The sequence below is a fragment of the Cebus imitator genome, unplaced genomic scaffold (genome assembly GCF_001604975.1).
Source record: "Cebus imitator isolate Cc_AM_T3 unplaced genomic scaffold, Cebus_imitator-1.0 Scaffold11, whole genome shotgun sequence".
In the NCBI taxonomy this organism is placed as follows: Eukaryota; Metazoa; Chordata; class Mammalia; order Primates; family Cebidae; genus Cebus; species Cebus imitator.
Genome location: NW_016107326.1, coordinates 11,532,242 through 11,551,720, shown reverse-complemented (window position 1 = coordinate 11,551,720; position 19,479 = coordinate 11,532,242). Strand labels below are relative to the sequence as shown.

General features: G+C 35.1%; 1 protein-coding gene across 1 annotated transcript in view; it reads left to right on the top strand.

Annotated features, from left to right (window-relative positions):
- Nucleotides 1-4,277: 4,277 nt before the first annotated feature.
- Nucleotides 4,278-19,479, top strand: part of RFX6 (regulatory factor X6) — a 55,858-nt gene continuing 40,656 nt past the window's right edge. Inside the window, exons 1-4 of the mRNA XM_017549184.2 lie at nucleotides 4,278-4,563; nucleotides 4,871-5,027; nucleotides 7,803-7,926; nucleotides 9,800-9,861. Of these exons, the coding sequence (XP_017404673.1) occupies nucleotides 4,341-4,563; nucleotides 4,871-5,027; nucleotides 7,803-7,926; nucleotides 9,800-9,861 (566 nt within the window). The 5' untranslated portion in view covers nucleotides 4,278-4,340. The remainder of the gene's footprint in view (nucleotides 4,564-4,870; nucleotides 5,028-7,802; nucleotides 7,927-9,799; nucleotides 9,862-19,479) is intronic.

Genomic DNA, 19,479 nt, shown 5'->3' with positions numbered 1-19,479 from the left:
TAGAGACGGGGTTTCACCATGTTGACCAGGATGGTCTCGATCTCTTGACCTCGTGATCCACCCGCCTCGGCCTCCCAAAGTGCTGGGATTACAGGCTTGAGCCACCGCGCCCGGCCAAGCTATAAACATTTTTAACACAAGCTCTTGTGTATGAACTTATGTTTCAATTCTCTTGAGTATCTACTTAGGAACAGAATTACTGGATCATATGTTTAACTTTTTGAAAAATTGCAAAACCATTTTCCGCAATTGTTGTATCATTTTACATTCCTACCAGCAATGTATGAAGGTCTCAGTTTCTCCACAACCTCACTATCATTTAAAAGAATTATAGTGGGTGTGAAGTGATATCTTACTGTGGTTTTGATTTGCATTTTCCTAATGTTAATGATATTGAGCATTTTATGTGCTTAGTAGCCATTTATATATCTTATTTGCAGAAATGTGTATTTAAATCTTTTATGTATTTTTAAATTGGGCCGTTGTCTTTTGATTGCTGAGTTGTAAGAGTTCTTTATATATTCTGATAGATGATTTTCAAATTTTTTCAATTGTGAGTTGTCTTTTTTATTTTCTTGGTAGTGTTTTTTGATGCATGCATTTTGGTGGAGTTAAGTTTATCTATTTTTTTCTTTTATTGCTTGTATTTTTTGTATCATATTTAATAAACCTTTCCCTAATTCCAGGTGATGAAGACTTATACCAAGGTTTTTTTTGTGAGAGTTGTACAGTTTAAGTTCTTATATTTAGGTCTTTGAATCATTTTTATTTTTGTATATAGTGTGAAGTAGTGTTCCAAATTTGTTCTTTTAGATGTGGTTTTCTAATTGAAAAGGCTATATATCTTTTTCCATTGAATAGTGTTAGTACTTTTGTCACAAAACAGAAGCACTTGTTGCTTCATGTATTTTGGGGCTCTGTTGATAGGTTCATAACCTCACTTTACTTTTATTCGAAAGAAGCAAAATGAAATTCATTAACAGAAAGCAAAGTACTTGCTGTATTTATAATATAATTTTGGTAAACAGAAAAACAAGTTAGGAGAGACTGTACTTTCACAGAAGAAAATTTCATAGTATATGATTACTCCAGATAACACTATGCCCTGAAATAATCTAGGCAAGGAGAAGGGTGTTTCTCAAAATTCTTCTCCAATGAAAGAAGGATTTTTTTTCCTTGCTTATGTGAGCTAAAAAAGATCTAAAAGTTTTAAAATAAAAAGATTAGATATCTTTTAGTGAAGGCTTACTTGGTTTCAGGCACTGTACTAGTTTCTTCTTTATAATGTTTTATTTGATGTTTATATCAACTCTATAATGTGATGTCTTATGTCAGCAGGACCTAAGTCACATATTTTTCTACAAAAGCGATTTAAAGAAAGTTGCCAGGAGAAACAGGAAAGGGAGTAGGGGTAGCAGGACAAAGGAGGGAAGAAGCTAAATACGGGATTCTAGGAAAGATGTAGTGGGAGATGGTTTCAGCCTGATTCCATAGAAGAGCTCTGGGTTGTAGGTTGTACCTCAGATTTATCCGACATGTGGTAAAGGTTCCTAACTATCAGTCATTGGCTAAGTGCTACCCAGGGGTGCCAAGGCTCTCTGCCCATGGGCAATGGTGGTCTGGTAGCTGAGGGCTTCCAAAGAAAAGTCCCAGGAGCTCTCAGGTGGTGGTCTTGGGTCTAGTACTGGAAACCAAAGGAGGCAGACACTGGTTGAGGGGTGCTCAGAAAATGTGGAAGGAGTCTAAGGGGATCTGAGCAGAACACCCACAAAATCTGCTACAGAAATGTACTGTTTCTTCGAATTTTGAGAGAAGGAATCAGGCACAGAAAGGTTAAGTGCCCAGAAACACAAAGAGAATGACTGCAAATGTACCTGACTCCAAACCCTTTTTCTTTCCTCTTTACTCTTGCACCTCAAATCATGAAGACGCTATAATTTGGGCACTTCCAAGAATATTCTCTTTCAGACATCATGTGTTTTTTTTCCCCCTTCAAACAGAATAAACCTTTTCAGGTATTCTTTACTTAGAATCTATCAAACTGTATGCAGAATTTTGTACATGAGTGTGTTCATGAGCATTTGTTCCCCCAGGAAAGAATTGATAGCTTACAAAAATTTCTTGAAGAGTATATAAAAAATAAAAATCTTACACATCACTATTTTAAAGATCATTATTTATTTTTAACTATTTTCCTGCCTAGGACTTTATGAGTTGTTTACCACTAATGGTTTTCTAAAACACTAGTCTCATGAGCTCAGATTAATTATAATAATTACAATTAGTAAAATTGGATATTGACAACGTTTCCCCTCCTCTGCTTTCACTGCATACCATATGTTTGAGAAGGACTGGGATTGATTCTTCTGTTTAAATGTTTGGTATAAATCATTCATGAAGCCATCTCATCCTGGGCTTTTTTATGTTGGAAGATTTGGATTACTAATGAAATTTGTTTACTTGTGATAGGCCTATTTAGACTTCCTACTTTTGAACAGAAGTACAAAGAACTTTCACATTGTTTTGCTAGGCAAACAGATTCACTTAAAATTAAGGCAAAAATTTCACTTAGGGTCTTAACTGATCTTGGTTTTCCTTTCCATCGATCTGTTCAATTGACAATTGCCAGATTTTCATATAGTGTCTGAATGACTTGCACACACACACACACACACACACACACACACACACACCACACACACGAGATATCACGTGGTCAGTATTTTAAAAAATAAATTCTAGTAATTTTCCTGAATATTTTTCTTCTGATCATTTCATATAAGTAAACATAGTTAATCACTAGGACTCCCTCTACAGAATGAATCTGAGGGTATCTCAATAAAGGGGGAACATTCTAAACTTTAGTAATGTACAGTTAAGCTCTCTGGCCTGAGCAGGCTCTGAGGCTTTTAGAGGACTAGGTAGAGAAAACTGGCAAAGTTGTCCTGAGGCAGTGCAGAGCCTTAGGAGTGTGGATGGGTGGCTAGCCCCATCCTGGTTCCAGCTGCTGGAGGTGCCAGGTAAGGTGAAACCTTTGAAAAACAGTTGCCGCCTTTCCCAACAAGTGGTACTGAAAATGAGGGAGATTCAAATCTGCTCATAATTTTAGCTACTTTTGCTGTATTACTTAGGCTGTTTCACTCCTTCCCATAATTCACCCTTCAGCCACCCACCACCTTGGATCCCGTTTTGTTTTTTCTATGTTAAATTTCAATGTAATGTAGTTTAATATTGTCAAAGTTAAAGGCTGATTTCTCTCTCTAACGCTGCAAGACAGATGACAGGCTGTAGGCTGTGAGGAAGGAATGTGAGCCGAGGCAGAATCCTTGCTTTTCTTGGAGAGCACTGGGCACATAAAGGCACCGAGTGTATTTGTCAGAACAACAGAGGGTGGAAGAAGATGAGGATGATCTGGCAGTCAGGTAACACCAACCCCAAGTCTCCAGTGACCGCTCCTACCTAAGGAGGGCACAGTTTATGGTTTGCCCCCCCCCCCCCCGTGAGATTGCCAATTTGGGTTGGAAGATTGTCGCAATTTCATTTAAACGTCCGTTGCACTACTGCTAGGTATGAGATGATTAATCATCAGGGACACCTTTAAATTACAAAATACGGTAAATGGGAGAGAAAGATTCTTTCCTCAAGGTTGAGTCCAGGTCCTCCAGGGCTGCGGGACCCAGGAATACGAGCCACTGTGCGCCCTCGAGCAGGGCAGTGTGTGACGAGACGGGATCTTTCCTCAAGCGCTGAAAAGAGCCCTCATCAATCCCTCGGATGGTTCCCGGTGTAAAAAGCCCGGCCCCTGCTAGGCAAAGACTGAGCGGTACTTTGGGGTACTTTCCCCCTGTCCCTGGAGTGCAGAGTCCAGGCTGCGCGGCCAGGTGCCCCAAAAGTGTACCTTGAAAGTAGGGATGGGGCCAGTTACAGCTGCATTTTCCTTGCAGCGGAGAGGGAGGCTTCCCGGGATCTTTCTGGGATCTCTGAGTGTGAAAACTGTCCTCCGGCCAGCGCAGGTTGAGAGAGCTGAAGGGAGGGGGAAGCTGTGGGTGACCATGGCGTGACGGGCGCAGGTGAGAAAGTGAGTTCCGAGGGAGCATCAGCCGGGACCGCAAACAGGTGGAATAACGCAGTCCTACAGCGGCCCATCGCGGCCCCAGGGCGGCCGGAGCTGACCGGTGCGCGGCGTCAGTTCTCCGCAGAGCCAGGGCACCCCGGAGCCTGAGGCCTCCTTCCCCGCCCCTGCGGGCCCCGGTCCCGGCCCCGCCCCGCCCCGCCCCGGGCTGAGGCTCCGCTAGGGAACCGGCCGGGCGCCCGCGCCGAGGTGTCCGGCGGCCAGGAGGATGGCCAAGGTCCCGGACCTGGAAGACACCTTCCTGCAGGCGCAGCCTTCGCCCCAACTGTCCCCGGGGATCCAGGAAGACTGCTGTGTGCAGCTCCTGGGCAAGGGCTTGCTAGTCTATCCGGAGGAGAGAGTGTACCTGGGGGCCGGAGCGCAGCCCGGGGGCGAGCTGGGCCGCGGGGAGAAGGGAGAAGACCCGGAGCTGCCGGGGGCAGTGAAATCAGGTGAGTGCTCTGCCCCATCCAGAGCTGGGAAGGGAACGAGGATGTATTCTAAGAAGGGCATCCAATAATAATAATTCATCACAAACAAACATAAGGCAGATGGAGAATGTTCTGTCCAAATCTTTGTATTTCCTCAGCAAAATGTCAAGTAGAGACTGTCAACTCTAAGGGATTTTGCATAGCTTCCCTCTCCTACCCCCCGGCCCCACCCCAGCAGGCTACTCCTTTGAAGTTAAGGTACACTTAGAGGCTACTTAGTTGATTTGATATTCTGTTTTTCTTTATCATCCCTTCAACTGGCAACCAGAAATGCACTTAAGCAATGATAACTTTTCCTCTGAGGAAGAGGATGCCGACAACCAGGACAGCAAAACCAAAGCAGCGGATCAATACCTGTCTCAGAAGAAGAGCATCACGCAGATTGTGAAGGATAAAAAGAAGCAGACACAGCTCACGCTGCAGTGGTGAGACTCGCCGCAGGGTTCACTGAAGCACCTGTTGACGTTTTAACTGCCAGCGTCTTCAGGATCTTTGTTTTTCACAATTTACTTCTGCCTCAAACTTTTTGGGAAAGTTTAAAAAACTAATTAGAATTTAACACAGAATTATTTTTTTTCACTGAATGTTTAGTATAGAGACATAGACAACTACTGATGAAGGATTTGCAATACAAATAAAAACCACATTACGTTGTTCCTTATTGACTAAAACCATATTTTCTTCAAATGCAAGCATTAATGAATGTTTTTACTACGTATTGGCTTAAAACACAATCCGTTCAGTCCTTACATATTTGCTATTTGATAGTTTTTGAGTTTATAAAATATGATTCTTAAAAACAACTTAAAATGAGAAAGGATCTTAACACTGCCTTTATTCATAAGAGGGCAAATTAAAAATAGTGTATACTCTATAAGATAAAATGTGTTTGAAGTAGAAGACAGAAAAATCAGTTAAGATATCACTACAAACTTAAAAAGATGTTCAACTATTTTATAGCATCTGTCACATATGATTATAATAATAAAATATTACAAATTGGATTTTGTGGAAAACCTTTTAAAACCAAAAATTTATCAGTAGGATTTCCACGTAGAATGAACATTTTGTAATATATATCTAAAAGAAAAAAGGCTCCAAAGTAAAAACATTATATTAAACTTCCCTACACAGTAGGAAGAAATAGGAGTATAAATTTCCTCACAAGTTTCAAGTAAAAAACAAACAAACTAATGAAAAGGACTACATATTTACTGATTAAATAACCTAATTTTATGTAAAGTATGATCTAAGGAGCCTTAGAGAAATACAATATAAAGAACTAGTAAATTTTAACTTTATTATTTATTTAAACATTTAATTACAATTTACATATGGTAGTTTTTTGTGATTATATGCTTGAACTCTTTCAAATATTTGAAATATAAGCCAAATATTCATCTAAATTTGGAGTTTAACTATTGAAGCTGGTGTCCGGGTTACTAGTTAAGAATATATTAGAGCAGTTAGGTAATTGAGTTAACTATCTGGGATATTTAGGATACAACTATTTGCAGCAGGATAACTGGGGCAAAAGTGTTTTGATTTCAGATATATTACTGAGCTGTTTTGAATGATTATTCTTATTTCTTCTATTTAAATTGGAATGTGTGGAAAATACATGTTTCTTTTATGAATAAATGTATACATAAATATCTATAAGTTAAGATTAAAGAAAAAAGTTATATCCCAAATGACATCATACTTATGTCTAGGATGATTCAATATTTTGAAGACAAAGACAATGCCTACTACAACAATATCAAAATAGGAAGATGAAATGTGACCATTGTGTACATGTAATTAAAATATAATTTTTAATAGATAATAAATGTTTCTCATAACAATTTCAAACTTTTGAAATTATAAAACATCTTTTTTGTTTGAATTTTTCACATTCTGTTCTAAAAATGGAATGCAATACATTTAAAAAAACTGAGTTACTCATATTTTGAGAAATTTTTTAAGGTTATAGATTATTTCAGGGCTGCTAAAAACTAGAACTGAAAATAAAAGTGAAAAAGCTGACTGATTAATTCCAGTTTTCATTATCAACTGTAGTATGTCAATTGATTTTATGTACATATATTGATTTCTTATTTTGAAACACTAGATCTTAGTTTTCAGTTTTTATTTTATCTTCATAAAAAATGTGTGGGTGACTGATATTTTACCTGTTCAGGGAATACTCTCTATAGCCATTATCTTGTACACATTAGGATATTCTAAATCAAGTCTTCGAAGGGCTTCATCCGATTTTAATCTGCAGACTCCATATTACATCATTTCTGCATTATAATAAATGTTATCTTACAATACATAAAATTGATATAAGTAAATTTTAGTCAAAATCACCTACTGAACTATTAGGAAAACTGGGAATGGAATTTAAAAGTTTAATTTCTACATTTCTCTATAGAAAGTTATAACACAAATATGTATTTATCACATATATAAGTTGTGCTTAGTTGCAAATTAAATGGAATTACTCCAAATTTTTAAAGGTTATATAATTATTTTGATAACATAAAGTCAAAGTTTTATATGTTATGTTTGGAGATATCTATAGAGAATTACATTATCTTTTAAGTGTATAGGATGTTTTAGATAACTATAGTACTGATCACAGTAGTAAAATGTATAGGAATAGAAATATATCAGTGTCATTTCAGATTTAAGTAAAGTGAGTTTTTCCTCATGTGTTTTGCAAATAAATACATCATTGTACTTCCCTAACTATTCAGGGCTCAGAAATAGGTTTTGAATGAAAGTGACAGAATGTAGGCGTTTGCCAGCCTGAAGCTTGGCAGCCCGTTAGTGCTGAGAATGTTTTTTTCTTAAATACCCATCATCTTCAATTTCACCATTCATATTTATATGTCACAGAGCAAGTCATGATGACCCATGAGGTTTATAAAGGAGACCTAATATTTGTGATGTGGACCAGGCAAGGTTTTATGTTACTCATGATATTTTAACTGCACTAGCAGATTTTTCAGTGGAGTTCTTGTTCTTATAACATTATTCCTTATAATTGGATTTAAAAAAAAAATCCAGAATAAAAGAAGTCTACTTATGTCTACTCATTATCTCATTTGTATAGAATCCATATTCAAAACGGGTAATAAATCAATGAGAAAGTGGAAGGAAAAAGAGAAATAAAGAAAAGATTTGACCTAATTTTTGTTCCTTTTTCTTAGGCTTGAAGAGAATTACATTGTATGTGAAGGAGTTTGCCTACCACGGTGCATTCTTTATGCACACTACTTAGATTTCTGTAGGAAAGAGAAATTAGAGCCAGCCTGTGCAGCCACCTTTGGAAAGGTAAATGACACATATTGGCTATAGTGACTTATAACTAAAGTCATGTCTGGCAGATAGCATAAAAACAAATTCATCTGTGTAAGTTCTCTTACAGACTACTGAGACATCTGTTTTGCAGGCATAAATCCTCTTAAGGACTCTGTTTGGAAGTGCTATATCTTTATAACTTGATTTTGAATATCAGAACCCTAACTATTAGAAGATCTATTGCAAATTGAAAGCAAGCTTTGTTTAAACAGCAGCATTTCCCTTCAAAGAGGGATGCATTAAAGTAGAGAGTATGGCCAGTGTTAAGAAGCAAAATTAAATGGAGTGATACGTCTCTTGATAATGCAATTCGTGGTTAGTGGTTATCCTTATTATTTAGCTAGTTCAAATATATGAGTTTTTAACAGATTTTTACATGTATTAAAAGTTCTCCTAATTCTCCATTTCACTCTGTTTACATCCCAAACCTCAAGATTTTATGATGGGATGGATTAGAATTCTCTCATTTAAAAGTATTTCTTTCTATCCAACCTATATAGTTAGGATGGGAATCTGTATAACTGACATCACTATACTTTATATAGAGAGACGTCATTCTGAGAATTAAAATCAATCTCTTAAGAAAGTCTTGTTCTTAAGAGTCATGTCATGCTGTGTTTGAGAACCTAGGATATCCCAGAAATACTTTAGGAAGCTTGAGTCTCAAATATTGTATCTTATACAAATTGAAATCCAGATTCTAACCTGTAGAAGGACTCATTGTCCAGGAAATAATGAATAATATGCTCCAGCTTCTCAATAAAAAATAATAATTTATACAAAATTAGCCAGGCGTGGTGGCTGATGCCTGTGATCCCAGCTACTTTGGAGGCTGAGGCAGGAGAACTGCTTGAACCCAGGAGGTGGAGGTTGCAGTGAGCTGAGATCATGCCATTGCACTCCAGCCTGGGCAACAGGGGTGAAACTCTGTCTCAAAATAATAATAATAAAAAATTATTTATTTATTTTGAAAATCTAACTATTTACAGAGAGAGTGTGATATTACACATTGTAGTCAGGTAACCTATGTTCTAGCCTAGACTGGACTAATTTATTGTGAGACCTTCTGAAAAGCACTTAATCTCTTTAAAATTTAGTTTACTAATTCTATTAAATGAGGATTTTGGATAAGACAACTTGTAATATACATAATAACATTACCATTTTGTGAGTTCACCTTATGGGAACAATTTGTAACTGTTTGGCAGTCCTGAAGCACCTTGAAAATCTGGTAAAACTATAGACCCAGCCTCCAAGAAATTAACACATACATAGTTTGCCGTGGAGCTCTCTGAAGTTCATGTATGGACCTTCAAAGATTGAGGTTAAAATTGTTCTATGTAAAAGACTTTTTGAAATTTTTAATCAGATCCTATTTTTAGCAAATTTAGAGAAAGGAAGATATAAAACAAAAATTTTATAACATTACAATGGAGATACAGTAAGGCAGAGAAAGTTTTATATGTCCTTTTGGGGTTGGGAATAGATTTTTAATTGTGGTTATCTCTGAATGGAATTATTAGGAAGAGACTCAAATCTTGTCACTTCGTACATACAAGAAGTAATAATTTCTTTGATAGTACCATCAAGCAAAAGCAGATATTGGTATGCTTTGCCTTTGAAATTGAGACCAGGTCAGTAGAACCCTTCAACCAAAAAAGTACCTCCCTGCCTCTGCTGATACATTGCTTATCAATATGTGTAAGTTATTACTTTTTCCAGACTAAGTGTTCACTCACAGTTCATTCAGATTTCAACATTTACTTTCCCCAAGTAATTGTCTACAAGTGGCTTGTAATAGGACCATATACTTTCTAAAACCTAAAGTAATTGTCTTTCTTTTTAGACAATTCGCCAGAAGTTTCCCCTCCTAACAACAAGGCGGCTTGGAACAAGAGGCCATTCAAAGTAAGATATCAATGAATATAAATCAGATTCTGCTCTTGTGCATGAGGATTGACACAAAGGTAAAATAAGTATTGTCTTTGTCAGTACAAAGAGAACCAGATAGTCTCTTGATGAAGCAGACTTTTATCAACTATGAGAACTAAAAAAAAAAAAAAAAAAAGTAAATTTTAGAATAATTTTTAAAAAGCAAATTTTACATATGAAAATCATAATAATTATTATTTCTGCTGAAATAATTTAAATGAGTCATTTTCATAATCTTAAAGCTATTACTGAAGGCACCAGTGTCACGAAGGAGGAATGTATGAGAATTAAATATAGTGAACCAAATAGATTCCACAATGTTCCCAAAGAGCAAGGCCCAAAACAGGGGGTATAGAGCTTTGAGTAGGAAGGAAGTGCCTTAGCATGTTTCAGGTTCTTCCTCTAGTTTTTTTTCCCAGACAATAATTTCTTGATATCTCCTTCTTTTCTCTTCAAGACAAATGACATGCACAAATGGCCTGTTTGGTTATTTCTTAATGTAAATATAAACATAAAATAAGCAGTCACACATTCCCCCTCTTTGTATCTTGAAATTTTCCTCTATGTTGTGACAGTCTCTGGAGAACTCCCAGGTACAGTTTCTCAATCAACAGCTATTTTCTCTATGTGCTGTGTTTTCAGTTTCTCCTTTCCTTCTGCCTATAAGCATGTCCAGATCTCCTTTACGCTGAGAAAGAAAAAAGCTCCAACCTTCATGATTGCTCTAGTATTTCCCTCTTTGAGTTGTTGCTTCCCCTACCTCTGGCCTAGTCCATTTCTCTACCATGGCAAAAATCCAATGACTGGTTTTTACTGTTACTCATCTGCCTTGGCTCCTGCCTAGCATTTGAATAGATTCTTCTTCTTAAAATAGATGGAGAAAACTTCCTCTATAGCTTCTCTGTCACCGTACTATCCAGGCCCTCGTCCCTCTTCTACTACTCTTTTTCTGGCTTGTCTACTGCCTCCTTCTGCCCTGACATCATATCCAGCACTGTACGATAAAAGTATAATGTGGCCACATATTTAATTCAAAAATTTCTGGAAGCCACATTTAAAAAGTAAAAAGGAACAAGTGAAATCAATTTTGATGTTTTATTTAATTCAATTTATCCAAAACATTATCTCACTGTGGAATCAATATAAAATTATTAATCAGATATTTTACATTTTTATACTATGGTTTTGAAATCTAGTGTGTATTTTACACTTATATCACATGCCAGTTTAGACTAGCCACGTTTCATGTGCTTACACTCACATATGGCCAGTGGCTTTATTGCTTTATTGGATACCTCGCTTTAGACACTTGCCAAAAAATAGGTCTTACTTTTTGAATTCTTTTGAATAGGCCTCTCCTCATTGCTACTTTCATAGCCTGGCCTTGACTGTCTTTCTTGTCCATTCATGCAGTTTTTCCAAACTGACCTTTTAAGGTTCAGATTCAATCATATCTCTTCCATGTTCAAAACTTCCACTGGCTTGTAATTTCTGCTATTAAAGACAAACTTTCCTCAACTTGACATTCAAGGCCCATTATGATTTAGTCCCAGTTCATTTTACCCTGCCACCTATTTCTCACTTTTTAGCATGTAGCCTATGTGCCCACCAAATACTCATCCCAGTAACCTTTGATTGACTCCAACTGTCAGTCTTTTGTTCAAGTTTATGCTGTCTTCTCCCAGGAGAATACCTTTTACCCTATAGGGATGTTGAAATTTTACCCATTTGAAGGAATGTCTCTTGAGCTTCTTCCTTTAGATCTTTTCTTAATCTATTGATTTATTACAGGCTCCTTCTCTGCACCCTTATAGCAGTTTATTGGTACCTATCTTAATGTAAAATTAACTTATCTATTCCTCTAAACAGATACATGTATTTTGAGGACAGAAACTTTGTCTCATTCACTTTTATATCTTTTCCGTTGACCGATACATAATAGATTATCAATTAACACTTATTTAATTGATTGCAATTAATGTTAACATTATTGTGGCCTGGGAAAGAGAAATAAATTGCCAGATTGAAAAAGGCAAAATTGGTTCTTTCCTTCTAATCAAGTCAACTTTATTTCAAAGTTCAATCAATTTAACTGGATTCTACTGAATTGATTACTACTGAATTGTGTAGGTGGAGGAAAGATCAGATAGTGTTTAAAGTAAATAGATAGAGGGAAAAGAGGCAAAGCAATGAAGAGAAACCCTCTTGACAGGATCTACAAGAGGGTGGGCTGACAGGCTTCAGGGAAAGTCAATTAATCCTAGAAGGAGCCTTTAGGATTAGAGGTGAATCATTAACCTTGTCCATTGTGTCACAGTGGGGCTCTAGTACTTAGGTTGATGTAAAAACATGTGGTGACTTTTGGCAATTTATTGAATCTAAGAGCCATGGATGTGCCCAAGAGCAAAGCCTTCACAATTTGAATTTTTTTCTGCTGTGGTGATGTGCCATTTGATTTTTATGACATGAGTTTTTTTAAAAAAATATTTTTATATCATAGAGAAAAAATAATTTTCCATAAACTACATATAGTGAAAAATATAGCAAAATGTAGGTTGTATATCTTCTAAATAGTAATTTTTTAATATAATTATTCTTAGCTAGGTATTTTTCCTGCCTTTATTTCCAAGAAATATCCTTAGCTTTTATCTTGGAAGATAGAATATCAAAAGGCAGTATGCAATGGTTAGGGACATAGGGTTTAAAGTTAGACATCTTTAAACATGAATCTGATGTTTCCATGTATAGCTGTGTGACATCAGCTTTCCAGCTGGTGATTTATTGTAGGGTTATTTAGCTTTTCATCAGTAAAGTGGGTATACAGTATCTTATAGGATTGTTGTGAGAGTTAAATGAGATAAAGTACAGGAACGAACATAGGAGTGAATATGCTTTCAACCCCACTATCCTTAATAATAAAAAATTAATGACTCAATATGTAAAAAAAATCAGCAATACAATTAAGTTATTATTTATTGAGTACTACACACACACAGACACATGCACTCATCTTTAATCCTTGCAATAATGAGAGAAGATAGGAATTACTGTATTACAAATGAGGAAATTGCATTTCCAAAGTTATTGGCTTGCCCAAGGCCAAACAGATAATACACAGTAACAATGTTGGCATTTGAATAAAAGTTTATCTGACTCTAAAATTTATGCTTTATCCACTAGTAAAAAAAAGGGAAGCCTACTACTTTTCTTCCAATATCTATTGTATCAACAAACAATTGTTTAATTGAATGTTTGATTTTTGACACATAAGTTTTACTAAGTTTTGTTTTTTACAGATCTAACAGTTCTTAAATTTTATTAATATATTAGATTCTTCTTCAGAGAGCAAATAACACTCTACGAAGCCTCAATCATAAGGCATTTTATTTAGAGACATTCATGTTTTATCTAACAACAAATTTGTAGCAAATAAAACAAACACAATTTTATTTTCTGCCTTTTAATTTTAGTCCTAAATGTTCCTCTGTTAGCACATTATCTTTGCAACCATTTCTAATGGCTGTTTATTATTTCATAAACTTACATTTTATAAAAAATATTTTTATGTCTATGGAAATATGAACAATTGAAAGACAGAAATATAAAGTAAGTATACCTTAGAAAATCAGGGAATCATAATTACTCCAATTTTACTAGTAATTTTGCAAAATATATTTTATTGTTATTGTGGTGTTTAAAAGAGTGCTTTTAACATAGTATTACTAAATATTCATTGGGTTATTTAAAAGTATAAATAAATGTGGTATTTATTTTAACTTACTTGGATTGTATATTAAGATATATAAATATTGTATAACTGTTCTGATGATGATTACTTAAAAAATAAGTTCTCAGTTTTTGCCAAATTATTATAGGATACCTAGAGTATGTCCAGTCATCTCACCAGGGACTATCAGACAGAATTTATTTTAGATTATGATTGACTCAAAAGGTTTTCTTGTACTCTGGGCATGAGATATCACCCTCTTTTAAAAAATTGTTCTTAGCTGTCTTTGAGGTTTATGAAGCAATGAGGCTCACTCTCCAAATTTTACTGGTCCCTATATAAAACCCAAAGTTTGGAAAACACTAATCTATGTGACAAAGAGATGATTAGTAGGGTCTAAAAATGATGGATGAATGAATGTAGTATCTGTTTTCAAGTTCTATTTTTTCTAAGTTTTGAAATAAATGGTTATTCATTACAGTGATGTCTTCACAACTCTTACATTTGTGATGATGCTATTTCTTGCCCTCACTGAAAAGTGAAAGATGAAAAATTTTGACTGTGTAAAATGAGCTCAAAATTTATTCAATCGAGCAGAAGAGATAAAATATTTAAAACAGATATATTAAAACAAAAAAATCGAAACAGACAAGATCCCTATGTAGGCCCAGATTTCAGCCACTGTCAAAATTAGGAAAAATTAAAAATGGAATAATTTGTTTCTGGTGACAAGTTCAATATTCCACATAGGAGGCCACTGCTGCTGTTGGTTATGGAAAAAAAAATCTCTAAAGATAAACATGAGGGGTCAGGAAGCCTCACTCTAGAGCACCTAACAAGTGTGCTTTGGGGACATAGCCAGTCAATTTGCAGGCACATTAGCAGTTCAGCTCTCTATCCAGCTCCTTCACGCTTACCATTCCCTGCCAGCCAAGAAAACCAGCAACCGCAACAGCAGACAATGTACATTCCCAGTACTAAGACAAAAATCGACTTCACTTTCACGTTTCTTCTTTTCTTCCCTTTAGGCTTACTACCAATGCAAAAGTATACACCTGATTTTATTCTCTGTAGTATTTTTAAATTCAAGTTTTGAATAAATAAAAAATGAAACAAAGTTCTATAAGTACAATAATGAAGAATAATTCTTGCATATTTTATGGTTATAAATACATTGAGAATAATCAGTCCATTCCTACTGACATTGATGCACAAAACGTGATGCTAAAGAGTTTTTGAGATGCAAAAAATTGTAAAATAGGGTGCCTGCTGGCAAAGAACTTTCGCTATTCATCTTAATTATTTAATAAGCATTTTACTGAGAGTCTTGTTGCTAACTAGGTCCTTGGATACAATGATAAGCAAAAACCTTGTATCCTACCTTGCTCAGAATGGCTTGGCTAAGTAAGGGAGAACGTAATTGAGCCCACAGATAGATTTTACGCACATGGTAGACTGTTTGATTTTAAGTTACATTTTAATTTTTTGTAGACTTTGATCAGCCAAATCTTGGTTTTCAGACATGATGGACAAAAGCTATTATCTTATTTATTAGTAGTGATTTAGTGGGTTAATAAAACTGATATGGCAGCTGCTCTTATCATAGCAAGTTATTGCAAGTCCCTGAACAGCTTAATCCCATCATTTCCTTATCAGTTATCATTTGTGTAGTGTAAACTAACATCAGGGCTACTAGCTCAGTGGGAACATATGTTTCAGGAATTCTATATAAAGACTGAAATGAGAAAGAAGAAATATAGTTGCAGCTACAAATTGCTCAGCAAATGAAGAAAAGTATTAGACACAAAGTAATTATTTTAGTAGTAAAAAAGAACAGCAATAATTTCATTTGTCCTATTAAAAGTTTGTTATATTTTATAACATGTTCACATTAAAATGTGGCCACAAGCATTCTTCCTTTTTCATAAATTTTAAATCAGATCTGTCATTTGACATAAGATTGAGGAAAGTTGCTAATAAATAAACACAATTTTCTTAGATAATCATAGAAGCTGCTTTCATGACACATTTTCTTAGAGAAATTAGCTAGTCATCCCCAGGATGTTTGAGCATTTATCATAAACCTTCTTTAATAGAAATGGATAAAAATCATATATAGAGAAAGCACTGTGAAATGTTTGGGAATCTTTATTCAGAGTAACCTAGAGGATAAGCATCAGGTAGTGGTATATATATTAAAACAGCTATTTCTTCCACAGTGAGACAAACCTCACCTTTTATTTAACATACATCAGCATATCTTCTTGTTATATCACAGTATGCATGGTAAATACTCCCTAGCAATATTTATTTTAGGGTCGTCTATTAACCACAAAATAATGCTATAAAATATTGCAAGTGAGATGAAAAATTTATGTACACTTTGCATGAACTCTCTCTCCCCAGTTTTATGAGGTTTATCTTTAGTGGCTAGGAAGACAGAAAGCTGCTCATTTATTATCTCTTCTCTGTTCTCAGAGACACTAAATCACTCAGATGACAACATGTACCTAGTTAGACTAAAAGGAAGATTAAAGGGGAAAGGTTATTTTGTCAGCTCCAGAAGAAACTGGGTACAAAATGTACTAAAACATTAAAGTGGTCATTGCAAAATACTGAGGTTTGTATTGCTAGCAACAGTCTTTACACCAAAGTATACCAATTTCATGCCCTTTATATATTGTTTAGGTATGCAACTTTTGTTCAATGCCAGTGTTTTACTGATGACCTGGAAATGCAGTGTCAGAAAGTGGTTATTGAAAACTATCAGCTTTAAGGAAATTTGTTTCATTGGTTTCTAAATTCCTAGAAGAACATATTAATTTAACTAATAAATGTATGAGAATTTTTCTTCACAGTAATTTTTAATGAGGAATGCAGTGAAGAGAAAGATAAAATTCTTGTCCTCTTTTTCTTAGGGTTTAGTATGGGAGGTAAGCCATATATACAAATGCCAATGATACAGGACAAAGCTATATACAGTAAATGACCAAGGGAGGAGTTCAGGAGAGTTCAGGAGTTTTGCCTGAGATGTCAGGCAAAGCTTCATTTGTTAAGAATATGCCTTAAAGTATGATTAAGAAACAAGGACCTGATGGAAGAAGGGCATTCCCAATGGAGAGTTCAACAAACGAAAGGCACCACCATGGATATGGCAAGCTATTTATGAAGAGCAAGTCACCCTGATAATAATAGTTGAGTTTATAGATGTGAAAGGGTGAAAGGAGTTAGTAGACTTCCTTACATCATGTTAGATAAGAGAATCTTTAATTTCTACCAAATTTTAAATTGTGGTGATATGTTTAAGTATATGATACTATATGCATTCTCTTAATTGGCAAATTCTTTTTTATGGTTTTGTGACACATTGTTATTTTTAATTTTTTTCATGTTATTTATTCATTTATCTAACAAATGTTTATTAATTTCCTATTATAGGAAGCTAACATTGTAGGAGTTTATATGTGGAATGTCAAATATGAAGCATCCAGATCAGTGGTGTAGGTCTTAATAATTCATGTTAGTTATCATGCTTACATTACTCCCGTCAAACTAGAATAAAGAGTGTGTGTGCATGAATGCAGACATATTTGAACTATATTTCACTAGGACTTTCTAATTGTAAATAAAATGAAGATACAAAAGAGAGATATCTTTTGTATTTTGGATGTGGAGGCAATATGGTCTGTGGAATCATGGGTTTAAATTTTGCCTTCAAACCCATAACATTTTAAAACAAATCACATAATTTTTCAATGTCTGTTTTGGAATGGGGTAATGCTCTACTTATAGGCTGCTGTGAAAAGTTGAGATCATGTACGCATACAATTATTGACATGTAATAGATGCTCAATAAATGGTAACTATTTCTATCACGACTCACTATCACCTGCTTCAATTGTAGCAAATATTAATTTGGTACTGCAATTCTCTCTTTGCCTTATTTGTTCCCACACAAGACTCTCAACTCCAGAGACTCTCTCTGACTCTCTTTGAATCCTTAGCACCTAGCACACAGTAAGCACTGAATACATGTAGGAAAAAAAAAAAGGAGTGCAATCTTTCACTGGTTCCCTATCTTCTGGCATATATATAGGACTGTGTTGATAGACTATGATCAGCTACATGAACATATCTAAATTCTAAGGCATTGATAATAAGAAAAGGACATGCTGTTTTTCTCTTGTAGAGCTGAATGTAGCTGACCAAGTCATTTTCTTCAGGTGTCTGTGTGTGGGTTTATGGTGTTGTTTACATTTGAATTGTATATAAAATACATTAATCAAAAAGCACCTTTTTTGGTATATATAAAATCATGACTTTTGGTATGTAAATATTTTGGATGTAGGTGGAGGCATTAAATACTTCTATTTGTAAAGATATCCTGTCCTAATTACTGGGATGGGAATAAGGGGGCCAAACAATATAGTCATTTATAACAATAAGAAAAAAATAAATTGCATAATAAAAACATCCTGTCCTTAAAAGTCATAAGTACATATCCATAGTAGTTAGAGTTTATTTGGTCTTAAAATGTTACAATTAAAAAAAAATGTGAGTATCAGGTGGTTTTAAAAACTGCAAGTAAAATGTGCCTCAGTGCTGGTCAGTGTAGTCACTTTTTCACGACAGCAGGCATCAGGAGGCCATAGACTAGGGAGGAATGGAAACATGAATATTCCTGATCAGATTTTCAATGTCTGTTTTGTTCATCATTTTACTGACAACGAGCACAGTGGTCAGGACACAGTATCTACACAAATATTCACCGAATTCATGGTCATCCCTTTGACTTGTCTTGTGATTTTTATCTACCACCTGTGAAGACAGTGTAGTATGTTCTCAATCTGCCTGGCAAATCGTTTTACCATATTGGAAAAAGGATTAGAGATGAGAAACAAGAAAATTGAAGTTATAATAAAAGAAGCTTATCAATTTTTAAGGCAATGTTTAGCATGTGTTGCTTTAGCAAGTTGCTAAATTGTAGTTATTTAAACTATAAAGCTTATGGAACAAACAGCAAGCTTTGCAAAAAGAACATGAAATTATAACGTCTTTCCATTCCAATGGATCTCTTTGTTTTGAATCATTACTTGATTTATTTCTTCTAATATATAAACATTTCCTTTGGTATCTTAGTTCTAAAATCTAGCAAAAGAAATATTAGTACTTATTTCAGACTCTGGCTTATTAATAATCCTACTACTATACATGGCTATCATCTAAATCTGATAATTTTTTCATGGTTTTAAATATTCCCCTTATCTATGTCTATTAATATAGCTCCTTTGGTAAAGTCTTTATGACTTAAATAAGCTACTTTCTTTTCATTTCTAATTAGAAACATAACTCAGTTCAATATCTTGAAGTTTCCAATTTCCTTCATTTCTCCCTTTGTTCCATTATACCTTAGAGGTTGTTTTTCTTCATCTGTCTAGGATTTCTTTTTCTATACTGCAAAAACAAACAGTTATGAGGCTCCTTTGTTCAGGTTAACAGACTTTAATTATACGTCTTTCAAAATTGAGGACTTGGAAATATCTTCCCAGTCTGCCAGAATTATAAAATATCTTCATTTACCTTGATCACCATATATTATTGTTTCCCAAATATAAAAACTCTTTCTGAGAACATTTCTTATAGTATTTGTTGCTGCTGTTGTTGTTTTGATGTTTAAAAATCCTTTTTCGGCCGGGTGCGGTGGCTCAAGCCTGTAATCTCAGCACTTTGGGAGGCTGAGGCGGGTGGATCATGAGGTCAAGAGATGAAGACCATCCTGGTCAACAGGGTGAAACCCCGTCTCTACTAAAAATACAAAACATTAGCTGGGCATGGTGGTGCGTGCCTGTAATCCCAGCTACTCAGGA